The 14,386-nt window shown below is 36.4% G+C and overlaps 1 protein-coding gene across 1 annotated transcript; it reads right to left on the bottom strand.

The window, feature by feature from the left end:
• Window positions 1-62: 62 nt before the first annotated feature.
• LOC121644409 lies at window positions 63-6,343 on the bottom strand. Its single transcript, XM_041992305.1, has 8 exons — window positions 6,309-6,343; window positions 3,491-3,610; window positions 2,842-2,942; window positions 1,484-1,512; window positions 1,313-1,388; window positions 1,091-1,225; window positions 895-986; window positions 63-785 (listed from the first exon to the last, which is right to left on the bottom strand). The coding sequence occupies exons 1-8, from the start codon at window positions 6,341-6,343 to the stop codon at window positions 417-419; spliced, it is 957 nt and encodes a 318-aa protein (XP_041848239.1). The 3' UTR covers window positions 63-416.
• Window positions 6,344-14,386: the final 8,043 nt, after the last annotated feature.

Raw genomic sequence — 14,386 nt, 5'->3', positions numbered from 1 at the left:
AGACATTTCACTAAAAGATTTATTGACAGTACCAAATATCCTTTAAAGTTAAAGGTCAGGATAAAAGATTGAATTTACTGAGAAGTAACCTTATAACTTATGTCTGAAGCAACTTGTAGACAACATAACTCCAGTTTTGGCCAAATATACATATTTTTAATTACTTATTGTTAGGTTTTTTGTTTTTTCATAATGTCTTGCTACATACTGTACTGTCATCGTTTAACCAAACTTGACTGCGTTTATTACAAGTAACAAACCAAATTTAACCAACCGATCACATGTTTTTAAAATAAAAACCACACCCATCCAGGAGAGCAACACTAAGCTGTAACACGAACTGCTGATGCTGAGCCTGTTCTGCAGTTTGTCTAGTATTTTTTGTACAAAATACATTTCTGTAACATCTGCCACAATCAACCTTTTTTAATCTTTTTCTTGTCTTTCTTTTCTTCCAACTTAATTTTCTTGGGAGCCATCTGCTCGTCTTCTTCATCCTTCTCATCTTCAGCCTCCTCGGGGTCTTCTTTTTCCACTCTGCCTTTCTTGTCTTTGACTTCTTCGTCCCCGGCTTTTCTGGCCCTCTTGTCCTTTAACTTCTCATCTTTTTGCTTTAAGATTTTTTTGTCTGGTAGCCGCCTGTTTCTGAGACCTCTCAGTTCTCGTGTTGTCACTTTTCTCTTTGATTTCCCTTTCTTGATCTTTTCATCGTCATCCTCATCATCATCTTCATCATCAAGGTTAGGCAGCCAAGAAAACATGACTTCCCACAGTGATGTCTCTGGCTGAAGGGAGAATGGTAATATCAGCTGTTCATCCCAGAATTGGATCACTGAAGTCTTGAATCACGAAACAAGCCAGTAGTTAAGATGTTAGTAACAGACTCCAGTTTACCTCTGGCAGCTGGCCTCTGTGTCGTAATATTCCTGAACGTCTTGTTAGTGCAGCTTCTTCTTCCTTCTCTTTTCCCTCACCACAAAAGGCTTCTATGGGTTTGGTTTAAAAATACAGTTTTAAGTGCAGCACTCAGTCATATTTGTCACGCCATTTTTATAGCTCTTATGTCACATTTGTGTGCTAGTGTACTTGCCATGAAGCCTCTGACAACCTGAGGTGAGCACCAAAATGGTAATGGCCACGAAGAGACAACGATTGAGGGTAACATTCTCCCATGGTGTTTCTATCTGAGTCAGGTTCTGGATGGAGAAGGATTTGCGCAAGGATGCTGAACAGAATACAAGAAATAAAGGTTAAATTTGTCTGTCTTTTGCTTAAATGTTCAAAACTAATGAGGGTTAAGGAAATGACGCACGGGTTTTGGCAAAGCTGGGCTCTCTAGGTAAAGTCTTGTGTTCAGATCTCGGTTGCTGTTGAACTGAAATCCCTTCCTGTAGTAGAACAACATATAGCTTAAAGGCTTATATACTGTATATACATTGGATATAAGATCATTTAAATGAGTTTATTTTGGTTTGTGTCTAACCTCCATGACTGTCCTTGAAGCGTGCATTTCTGAAACAGATCATTTACTGAAGGTTAATACAAGGTATATTTAAAAAGTACAAGATCTATTAATTGAAAACAGGTTAATAAGACAAAAATCTGTTTATTTATAGGAAAAAAATCAATATGTATCAGCAAGTATTGTCTGGTCTGGTGTGATTCTTCTTTAAAGGAAAAGCTGCATCTACACATTGATGACATCAGCTCTTGGAAAGAAGTCAGGACTTTAACTTGACCTATAAAAAATGCTCACTGTTTCTTGACTCATTCTGCGTTAGCACAAGTTGAGTGCTTATACTTTTTATCTTGCTTCAAGACTCGCATTCTCTCATGGTGTGGATTATGGATAGATGGTTTGACCTTTTGCTATGAATTCTGCTATAAATATGAAGCCAAAGTTTAGTAAATTCCAACAAGCTGTCCTGGCCCAGATACGAACAGGCCCATACCATGATACTGCCTCACAGATGGGATAAGGTTTTTGTACCTGAATGCAACTAATCTAAACAAAACAAAAAAGCATTTTTTTTGGACTGCTGTGCAAAGATTAATACCAAAGAAACTGTCTAAATATGAAAAAAAGTCCTGCCATGCTAGAAATTTAGTGAGGCAAAACCATTGTATGGCTTTTTACTAAATGCTAACATTAGCATGCTAAAATAAAAGACATGTTAATATTTAGTAGGTAGTCTGTTTATTATTATTATTATTATTATTATTATTATTATTATTATTATTATTATTATTATTATAAATTTTCATCATGTATATTAGAGTGGTTCCATCTCAGTGAGAAGATTAGTAGTTTGATCCCTTCATATGGAGGGCAAAAATTTACCCCCACATGGTTCAATGTTTGTTTAATCATTAAAATTAATACAGTTCATTCTGAGAGGGTCGTGAACGACTTCTATCCGCTTTGTAAAACTGGAGACATTTCTATTAAAACTGTAATGGACATCTCTATGATGGGACCAGATGAAAAGTCACCAGCATATTTAGTATCCATCCTTTGGGGACTGCAGCACATGAGTCCACTGGAATATTTCTGTATAGATCACGGTGGTGGAAAATGAAAACACATTTCCTACATAGTCTTTTCCTTTAGACTTTTAAGATCTCTGCCTCATCTTGTGGGTTTGAAAATGATCTTATTTCACTCCATTTCACTGAGAAATGATCCATCCATACAGGCCTAGGTTTATTATCACTGCGTTTCCTGTGAGTCATGTTTTAGTAACTCATGCTAATCCTCCCACGTATTTATAGAGTTGTATGGTATGCTTTTACAATATATGCACAAGGCATCACAAATTCAATGCATGTGGCGGCTACAACCTGATCTGCGGATCTGTCGAACAGGCTTCTCTGGAGGAGGTTCTGCACTTGGTGGCCATAACTCCTCCTCAAATGTCTCATAGCTTTCTTCCATTCCTCCTCTGAGAGAGAAAAAAGGAAGGGAAGAGAATGACAGCAGCTCAAAATGAGTTTGTTTTTTAATGATCAGATTTTAATTGTGTAATTAAAGGTCACTTCTTGCTAGATGTTAACTTCTTAAAAACAAGCTGATTCAGTGAATCGCCTTGTCAGTACAGTTGTCTTTTTTTACTGGCAACCTTTACACTGAACCACAGAAAAAAGTTTTTTTTCCAACTTATCATCAGTATTCAGTTCAGTTATACAGAATGATTCAAGTAAAAGGTCAACTTCTCCACTCTATGAATGACATTGAAGCTGTTTCCTGACCTTCACATTTACAGATGAATCCTGTTAGGCCCTTATGTCTTACATGACATTTCAAAATGGACATTGAGCTAATGTCCTTGCAGGCCCATAAATAGATGGAGCAAAGCCACAGGAGAGACAAATGGATACAAGCTATATAAACCCACTAAAAGAAGAGGCCTGATGTTATTGTTAAGTGCAGCTGAATAACCTGTTCTGCTATCAAGCCTAACCTTCAACCCTGATAGAAATGAGCACCTACCTGCCTCGACATTTGGGCTCCCTAGAGCAGCGCCAGGGAACCTTTGTCACAGAGTCGTTGTTCCCCCCCAGAGATGGCAGCACAGTCACGCATGGACTGTCTGACAGCCAAGCACAGGTGCTAGAGAATGAAAAAACAAAAAGCCATTCAGTGTTAGTAAGAAAGACTGAAGCAGAGTTGACATTATAACATCTCATACAGCTGTCAGTTCTCAAAACACAGAGGTACAAATAGGCCACATATTATAACCAGTTTTGGTAAACCTTCTTTTATTTAGAACCCTATCTAACATTGCATATATTGCAACAGTTTGGAACAACTTAAGCAGTACCCTTTAAACAGCTGTTTTAGTCTCCTTTCTTTTTGTTATTTACAGGCATGGGCAAAACAGGCTACAAATAAAAAAATTGGATTGCATTTTTAATTTGAGATTCCTTGAATGTTTTCCTATGCTTTGGCTTTTGTTTTGATGTCATGTAGATAACCCACCAGCAGAGGGCGCTGCTGTTCTTGGGAGCCCGTGTGAGGCTGCTCTGCTTTACAGATTATGTCTGCTGTCTGTCAGACAGACTAGCCATCACATAAATTAACTGAGGGGATGACACATTTTTTTATATGAGCTACTATATTGAGCACACTAGACACATACTGACTCCATGTCTTATCAGATTATATTTCTATACAGGCTTCAGTGCATCTTTCTTCATTCTCCATTGTTTGCTAAAAGATTGGATATTGTCATATTGTATGTATTCTGAAGCCTTGAGGCAAACATAATATGAAGGCCACTAACAAGAGGCTACATAAGCAGATGTAACAATGACTGGGTTATTTCAGGGTTAGCTGGTTGCAGGCCACCTTTACGTGGGAGGGGAGAGGAAGTGTTGATAAACAGACTTGTGGCCACGTCAGTGACTCATGCATCTGCTGATACTCTGCCCAGTTCAAACTGAATCACATATTACTATAACCATCAGTAATCACAACCAGTGGACAGCTTTTCCTTTGAAGTGGGGAGACTGATCAAAAGAAGGCAGGGATGTACCCAGACCTGTTACATGAGGCATAATGTTTAATAACTGGCACAAGTGGCCCATTGTACAATATCTGTCTCCCCTGGTGTCTGACTTTATATTCAAGGTTTTTCTAGTTCTTTATAAGCAAATCCCTTTGTTTTGTGTTAATAGAAGGTAAACATTTTACGTGCTGAAAGATAAACATGTTTCTCTTGTTACAGTGTGATTGTTAGCTCACCTTTATGCTGAAGTACTGCCTTATTATAAGCCTTATCATATTAAAATGACTTTTCCTGCAGTAAGAAATGTATTGTTGTAAAAACAAAGAAACATTGCAACCTTATTTTAATACTTGTGTTATCATATCCATCATTTAACAAGATTGAATATCCATTGTCAATATAAAGTAGCTGATCTGATACTCTTGACTTGATTTTTTAAATGATAATTTCCTAAAGACAGTTTATTAATCTCTCTACCTTTTTGTTACATTGCACATAACAAAAAATGAGTCTATCTTATAGTACAAGTTCATATTGTTCTTAAACAAAGTCCATTGTCTTAAATAATGCTAAACTTAACTAACCATGTGCACATCTTTTATGAGTGTTCAGCTTATTGTGTATCAAATATCTTATAGCACTGTACGATCTACAGCGGCAATGTGTCTTCTTTTGTATTATCCTTAATGAGCTTTTCTGCACACTTAATTGACCAATGCACACTCTCACCCCACTCATTTGTCAGTCCTTATTAGTCCCAAGGATGCTGCTTAACTTCTTGTTAGATTGTATCATCTGTATGAACAGTTCTTTCAATTACCTCTGATTGAAAAACTCTTAAAGTTTAGATAAATTAATTCATCCTGCATATGGATGACTTACTTCTTAATGTCAAGTAATCTTAGCTCCAGGTGTTTTATTCTCAGTGCATGTTGAAGTTAAACAAAAAAGTTAAACTAGCTACTTTGGGCCAAAGTCTTAAGGAATTCTTGAAGGTTAGTGTAAGCCCCTTGTGGACACATGAGGCGCATTCGGACAGAGAAGTTCTAAGAACTTTCAGCTAATCACTACACACCTCTTCATAATAAGCATCATGTTCTGGAAGTTTGACAGACAGAACATACATGTATACATGATGTACACATTTAAAGAGAAAATGTTCTATAGAAAATGCATCATTTCTTCTTTTTTTTTTTTGTTATGTGCAAAATAAAGATCTCATCATCTGCTATTAAGCTTTGTGTGCTTTATGGGATCATCAGTAGCAAAGGTGAAGGAGTAATCTGTTACTGAAGGGTTGGTTGTGACTGACTTATGGTTTAGAATTATGAGGACATAGTCACACAGACTTAGCTGTATATGAAGGTAAAAATGTAGAAAGGGGTGGTGAAATGTTTACAGGTGTGTAATTTGTGTCCACAAGTATTTGATGCCAGATCTTGGTTAAACATGATAAACTTCGTTCTGTGATATGGAGCATATTATAAAGTTGATAAACTAATGTAATTTACACCCGGGGATAAGACTTAAAATGCAACCAAAGATGGATTATTTAATATTTCATAGCTGTGATAAGTTAATAACTACGCTAATATTTTATAGATGTGGCCAAAGCACATCTAACGGACACAAACTGAATACTTCAGACTCTTTACAAAGTCATTTTTTTATAGTGAATACAGCAGTGCAAAAATAACTATTTACATGTGCGTTTATGATTCTGCATATCACACTGGCTTTTCCTGCCATCCAGTCCAGTACACCCAGAGACCCTCCAGCACAGATCTCCGCTGGCTTCACCTCCGCCTGTCAAGCTGCTCGCTCTTCTGCCTCATTTGTGCCTGTTCCTGAAAGACTTCAGGATGCTGGAGTGTGGATGGCTTTGCCTCTGCTGTTCAGCATCTAACAGCTTGTCCTGCACAGCAGCCAGAACAGTGTCGGCCCTTTTCCTATTTCATGGAAAAAACAGGGAGGGCGGAGACAGATACTTAACACACAGCAACTATAATAAGATTTGTTGAGTTGTAATAGTGACACTCAACAAGATGCATGTACAATGCAATAGGATGTTTTTACCTGGCAGCTGGCTGGTGCTGGCTGATGGTTGACGCTGGCTCTGGTAGTTGCTGAATGGCTAAACATTTTAGAGTTAAAATACAAGTTATAAACATTAAGGATGGCTAATAAAACCGACCTTTCATTATAATATATAGTGTAAAATTCTCAATTGTCCAGGAGTGCACAAGTTGTAATAGCAGTCATTTAAACTGGAATTAAACATAAAAAAAAAAGTTTAAGTCCAGTTGAAATGACTGAGTCTGTTGTTACAACCAGTTCTGTGTGGCTCCATCAGCATGAGCATACATGTTTACATTTAACTTTGTTAACTCCATTAAATCAAGAGCAGAGATTTTTATGTGCATTAAATCTATTTTCTTTACATGATCTATGCGGCAAGGGCTGCTGGTGGCAGCAGGAGCATCCAGGATGCTGTTCGGCTCCATCTCTGATGAAGTAAACATGAACCATATACAAAAAAGATGGAAAACATGTTAAGTAGATCAGCTCAGCTATCTGGGTGGTATCTGATAACAACTCATAGGTCTATACAGAAGCTTTAATGCTTCTTGTCCTGTTTACTAACCTTCAAACTCCTCTGGGTTTGCAGTGTTTTCACTGCAGATGATCAACTCCAGAAACCGCACGCAGGGGTCATTTACTGCAGCGTTGCCTGAGTAGGCAGGTCGGTGGTCCAAGCTGTCTGAGGGGAACTGAGGGCTTTGGCCCCTAGTTCCTATATGTCCGAATGTGTGAAAAAAAACGGCCTGGTTCCAGAAAAGGTTATAAGAACTGCAAAAGGTTCCTACAGTCAGAAAGGGGCTATGGTTGCAAATAAAGTGTGCAAACATTGCTCGCGGACATGGATGTTCCAGTTGAAAGCACCAGAGAGATCTGAGATGGAGAACGGTTTGTTTTTTTTAAATCCCCTTTTGTCCTTACATAATGGGGACTGTGGTTAGAGGACAGACTGACTACCCAGCGCCCACTGGGAGCTGCTCTTTGCCCTCACTCACTGAACAGTATACCGAGGCATGAAGGAGTGTTAACTGTGGTCTGTTTCAACAAGGCTTATGGGGACTTGAAGTCATATCCAAGTTGATTGTTTGCATTTGATATAAATGGTTTGAAGAAACTGTGAAAAACAACATGGAGACTCAGTCTATTAAAAAGATTATCAGACTTGCAATTGAATGCTCAGAGACTTGGTAGTTCTTCTGCTTCTGTTCTTTTTTTATGTTTTCGCCGTTGTTACTCTGTCTGTTAGCAACATAACTTAAAACGTTATGGACAGATTTTGATTAAATTTTGAGGAAATGTCAGAAATGGAATAAGGAAGAAGTGATTACAATTTGAGGGTAATCAGGATCACCATCTGGATCAAGGATTTTTTAAGGATTCTTTACTATTGGGAGTTTGGGATAATTTTGCTATTACAGCTTTTAAACTTATCAGAAAACACCGAGAATTATTAGCCAAAAAAAAAATAAAATAAAATAAAATAAAATAAAAAAATTACAAGGTGACATCATGGTAGATGTTATAATTCGACATTGTTTGAGCATGTTGATATTCTAGATCAGGGGATCCAGAAGGTTAGAAACATAGGGGTAACTGGGCCTTTTGGAGATTTTTCTCAGGTGAGTGACTCTATGGCTTAACAGAGGTCTGCGATCTCTGAGTGTTTCTAGTTTTGAAAAAATGTAATTCTATCTGTTAGTAATTACCTAACTTTGGTTTTATCAAAGGAAAGGATTCAGCCAGAATGTATATTTTATGGTGAGAAGCAGCTAAAGAAAGCATAAAACCAAGCATGGCTTCAACACGCGGCGTTTCCACAGCTTTTTACATGAAGCGGATCTTCAGGGAAAATAGGCTGTGAACCACTGATCTAATGTGCAAATGTTAAATAAAGACAACTTGTTTTTCAACTTAAAGTATGTAACCCATTACTACCCCAATAAGTTTACTCCATGCACTCAAACGTTTTTTCCTTATTTTTTCCTTCTCTTTATCATAGTATTGAATGTGTTGAATTTTCCTAAAAGCATGTTGAAATCAAAAACTGAGAAACTCCAGTGTGTTACAAACCAAGAAAAATGTCAGTAACAAAAAAAAAACAATGATGCATACATACATACAAGAAAAATGTAAAGAGTCAGCCGCTTCAGTTTCACTGATTTCTGGCTCTTCAAAAGCTTTTAATTTGGTGGCTTTGCTGTATTTCCTGTCACAATAAATTGTTTTGTAAAGCAAATGAAAACATGCAAATGAGTTAGTTAGTGAAATGCAATGGCTGTTAAATGATAGAAAGGGTTTGTAGCCACTTTACATAGAAAAAAAATTATCAAACTACTGACAGGTGAAAAAAAAAAAACTCATTAAACTCATCAAACTGTTTAACACATTTAATTAAAATGAGGACCTTTCAGAGATTTTCAGAAAAGGAACCAAAACAGGTTTGATTAAAAAAGTTTATACAAATAAGCTGCACACCAGACTATCAGGCTTTGTGCAGATTTTATTGTGGTTTGAACAAAATCTTACATTCACTTGTTGCCCTTCCAGTTTATTCAGTTCCTAAACAAAAACATGAAGATTTGACGAGAGGAATTCAACCCCTGAACACCTTAACAAAGATTAACAATAAATAAATAATATAGAAATAATAAATTAATAAAAGTAAATAAAAGAAAATAAATACAATAGAATAACTAAATATAAATAATTTAAATAAATAAAAACATTTTGATGCAAATTTGCAACACTTGGTGTTATAGGGTTAATTTAGTCTTTTTCTGTAAAACGCGTGTTCACAATATCAGGCAACTGTTAAGTATAAAGAATTAATATGCAGCTAAATAGCTGAAAAGAACAACTGACATTTATTCACAACAAATGAGTGACACAAAATGAAAACATAGTATAGTTTTTGTCTTTCAGAAATACCGTGACCACCATGCTCCTTCACAGCTGCCATTCATGAATTGTGTCAGTCTTTCCTTCTGTGTAGTTCATATTTAAATCTTCAACCACAGCTTAACTGCTGCTCAGAAAGGTGTGTGGTTTACTGTAAAGCTCATATTTACTGTAAATAGGGAGACTCGCCTCCTCCCTGATATACCTGCACTGGATGTATGCTCATGCAGACAAATATCAATCTCTAATTATGTTTGGGGATAATGTTGTTTGGTGTTCATTAAGATTACTCCAACCCTGAGTAATGACTTTAGATAGATGGAAACATCCACATGGGTGGTATTTTCCACCTGCCTCGTTTAGGGGTACTTGACTGGACACCACTATTGGCTGTATTTAGTGGTATCATAACATACTGAAGGTCACAAAACCATATATAAAGGAAGGACAGAGAAAGAGAGAGAGATGCATATGGAGAGCTGGTTCAGAGTTGCTAGTGGCTAGCTGCCTGAGGTTAGTTCCTTTAAATGGGTTATGGCCCACAGTAGCATGCGTATTCCAGTTAATAAAGAAAAGTAAACAATCTCTTAGGAAGAGGAAACTACACTATGAAAGCAAACAGAAACTGACTGGCTTTGGATTTAAGATGAGAGTGAGGTAATAACGATGGCAATGATGATCTAAGTGACTTGGTGAAACACAAGGTTAACCTAATCAGCAAATTTTAAGCTAAATTATGAAGGACTTTGAGGAAAGTCCTTCTTCAAAGAATGTGAGGAAACAAATATTGTATTTTTAGGATCAGTCCTTTCTTTTAGTAACCAGTGCAGCTCAGCCAGAACTGGAGTGATGTGATCCCTTTTCTTTATGACAGTTAGATGTCTAGTGGCTTGACTTGCTGTAGCTTGGAAAAACTGGACCATGTCAGTCTCCACATAGTCCAATCAAGAGGAAATGTGAACATTGATCACTCTCACCAACAACTGCTTTGCCACTCTATTACTTGATATTACTGCTTGAATATGGTTTCTTTTGTGAATTTTTGGTAGTTTTAGATTAATTTGTTGTCAAGTCATTCAAAGGTAATTTGCACCATTTTCCTCCATCTTCTTTTTGCAACTGTGTTGACTGCTTTCAAGTCAAGTGGTAGTTTGTTTGTAGGTGTTTCTGCCTTCAGAAAGGCTTTTTAATAATTTCTGTCTTTACTGTCAGTTAAAATCTATTTGTTTGGCTAATTATACTACATCCTTTTAAGCTCAGTCAGTCCTTATAAGGCTTGAAAAAAATTACAGACATGATCAAAACCAGGAAAACAATTATTTTCAATTGTTGCTCCAAGTTTAGACAATATTATTGCAATATAAGAGCAAAAGTGTATTTTTTAGTGTAAAAATAAATCAACAATTAGGTTGATCAGTGAGATCTGTGTGCATGGAATTATTGTTAGCATGGTGTTATCTCCAGTCAAATAGGGGGAAAAACATGCAATAATAGATATGTCACATTTCTCCAGCTGTTTTATTGAAATTTACTCAGGCATAGTAACTAATACTTAATTTTCAACATTAGTTGGAACACATTTTCTGTGTTCCTTAACATTCACTTTAGGTGTGTATTCCTAAGAGTTTTTTTCTGAAAATATGGCCATGACTTAACAGGTAATAATAATAATACACAGCTTAATATACAGATGAAACTAAAAAAAATTAGAATATTGCACAAAACTTAACGTATTTCAGCAATTAAACTTAAAAATCCTCAGGACTCCTTTGCAGTTGTTTTGGATTAATTAGCTGATTAGAGACAACATTGAACCTTTTTCACACTATTCTAATTATCTGAGATATTGATTTTTGGATTTTCATAAGCTGTAACCCATAACCATCAAAATAATAAATACATGCTTGAAATATCTGACTTTGCAAATAATGAGTCTATATAATATATTAGTTTCCTCTTTTAAGTTGAATTACAAATTAGGTTTTGCATGATATTCTAATTCTTTGAGTTTCACCTGTAAGACATTAGTGTCTTAAACCCATCCAAACTGTATGCAACATAAAGTAGAGAATGTGTTTTCTTTATTGTTAAAACCTGGAACAATATTTCTGTGATTTTCCCTGCCAAACCTTATAAGATGTAAGCATTGCATCAATGGATTAGATTGTCATGATTTTGAAGACACAAATAATTATATTTATGATAAAATTGGAAAGTTTAACCTCCTAAAAGGTTCTTTGTTCATATACATTTATAATTTTTAACAGAGCTTTATTTGTTATTGTTATTTATTTAGAGATTATACAAAAACTCTTCAGGTTTTAGAAGGCTCCAACTTTGCTGAGGATTTGCTAAGTTAAGCAGTCTTAAAATGATTAAATTCAATGAGCATTCAGGTTTACTTGGTTTGGGATTTGAATATGTGCATACAGTGAAAGTGTATACAATGTGCATGCAAGATACTAGATACTGGCCTAAATAAAAAGCCTTTGACATTAATGGTTGCTTTGCTTTGTGACTGTTGTGACACTAAATCATTCTGCTTAATTGCACTTGTAAGAGAACTGTACTTGTTATATGATAATGATGCAGCAGTACAATTCCCCTTCGAGACTTTGCAATGTTTGTGAGGTCGGCCAATATCTTTTGCTTATTTTATCAAACTAAGAATGAAGAATGTTTCTGCGTTCTGTATTTGATTGTCATTTTAATTAATTTTCATAAAATTCCTCACAACACTAACTGCTGTTTTTCTGAGGCCAAGTAAGCAGGACTTATACCAGACAGCCTCACGGGGCAACCTGCCTGCTTTCCAGCATCTCAATCTGGCTGTGTATTTAACATCCTCCTTCTCAGTTGTGCTGACAGTGTAAAACTTGCATTTGAAGAGGAATGACATTGGATCCACAAAGATTCAGTCATAGTCTCTGTGCTGCCTGCCTTTTACTTTAGATACAAAACAAAAACCTTCATGTTCTCCTGGAGCTACTATGAGACTTGCATGTTTTTCTGACACACCGTATCTCTTCAAGCTGCTCACCAAAATGTTGATCTCTCAGAGACCACAACATGTAACTGTCCGGCTCATGGCTGAGTCCTGCTGGTTTGAATGGGGCATACTCTTCTGTTTTCCAGCTGATGCCCTCAAGCACATATATGTTCAAATGTCCAAACAATGTGATAATCTGTCTATCCATCATTTTTCCCATCGTTGGAGATGAAAGGTGTAACATTCAGGGAGATACTGAAAGAAGGAAGGTGCTGGAGGACCCAAAGGTATACATGGACATGCTGGTGGATGAGTGATTTGATGAAAGATGAAAGATTTTCTTCTTGAGCAGACTGCTGTTGCTTTCCATTGATCCCTTCCAAAAATATTTTAAAGCCTATTGTCATCATTATGTGAAGAAGAGCACACAGGAGACTGAAGGAAGATGAGAGAGCTGAAAAGAGTAGAGAGTGCAGTAACTTTTTGGAGAATCAGAGTTCTTAAAAAGCAATGGAAATCCCACTGATGGGGTTTGATCATGAAAATTAAGGCCAGATTCATCATTATTGTTTCATTTGAATGTAACATTGATGTTAAGCTGTGATAATACTGATTCCCTTTGTTTAACCATTCATAATGTTTCTTCACTCTTTTTTAATTTTTCAAAACTGGTAAAAGCACTTACTCTTTCACTGTGGTTTTCGAGGGGAGCACGACTGAGTGATTGGCCCTTTTTTCAGTCTCCTCCACACCTCTCCCTGTCTCTCTTTGTGTCTGTAGGCCATTTTATTGACAGAGTAATTTGCTGTGATATTGTACCTCAGTCTCTTGGGTACTATGCGTATTAATTACCATCTATTCATCCAAGGCTTTTCATCTTTTCAGCTCACTCAAAAGTAGCAGTTCCGGGCTGGCTCTTCACAGCTCCTATCACAGCCCTAATGCTCCAGCAGAGATGTGTGAGCCTGTGGGAGAAAAGTAATGCCAGTAATCCTTGTGTACTAAGGAAGCCAGCAATTTATTGCCATGGAACACTGATAAAGAGATAGACTTTTGGAAGAGATGTAACATAAACATCAGGCTGGATCTTCATATTGTTGATAAAAATAAATAATTGTGCAGCAGTTTATGTCTTCATATCACTCATCCATGCACATACAAACATGTAGTGAAAATTGAATGCATTTTCACAAAAATTAAAAAAAGGAAACAAGAGCTTTGTATCATGCATGTTCTTATGAAAGACAAGCTTAATATGAATCCTATTCAAAAGGGCCACCTTGAATCCAACTTTATCTAAATCTGAAATGACTAGTTCAGCCAGTTTTGTGATACTTTGTGACTTTAAGGACAAATTTTTGTAAGTGCAAAAGAGGCAAGTGTGGAAAAACTTGTAAATGTAGCAGTCAGGCTTAACATCTAGTCTCAACAATAAAAACACCCCGTATAAAAGATGGAAGCATGGCGTGGATGAGGTGAGGACTCGAGTGCAGGCAGATGAGGCAGGAGTTTAATTAACAAGAGCTAGGGGTAACGCATTGGTTAAATGACAAGAACAAAACAGGACATGAAGATTACAAAAACCTAAATCAAAACCCACATCAAATACGTTTCAGTTGGACATGTGATGTGGAATTTTTGTAAATATTTCTTAGATCTAAACGTTAATATGTTAATGCTCTCTAAACCTTAACCCCAGCAGTTTACGCCATGTAAATGTCTTTCTGCTTTATTTAAATCTACATTTCTATTTTTCTGTCTTTTTAAGTGGGGTTGTTTGCATAATGAGTAATCAGTGTTTTACCTGCAATAGTTAAAGAATAGTTAAATCACTGGGTCAGATAAAAAGGATGTAGTGTATGCAGCTGCTGTATATAACACACTATCCCAAAAGGCTTTTTAATTTTATTTA

Source organism: Melanotaenia boesemani, chromosome 8 (assembly GCF_017639745.1).
Source record: "Melanotaenia boesemani isolate fMelBoe1 chromosome 8, fMelBoe1.pri, whole genome shotgun sequence".
Classification (NCBI taxonomy): Eukaryota; Metazoa; Chordata; class Actinopteri; order Atheriniformes; family Melanotaeniidae; genus Melanotaenia; species Melanotaenia boesemani.
The sequence above is the reverse complement of the archived record's forward strand: the minus strand, read 5'-3'. Positions and strand labels throughout refer to the sequence as shown.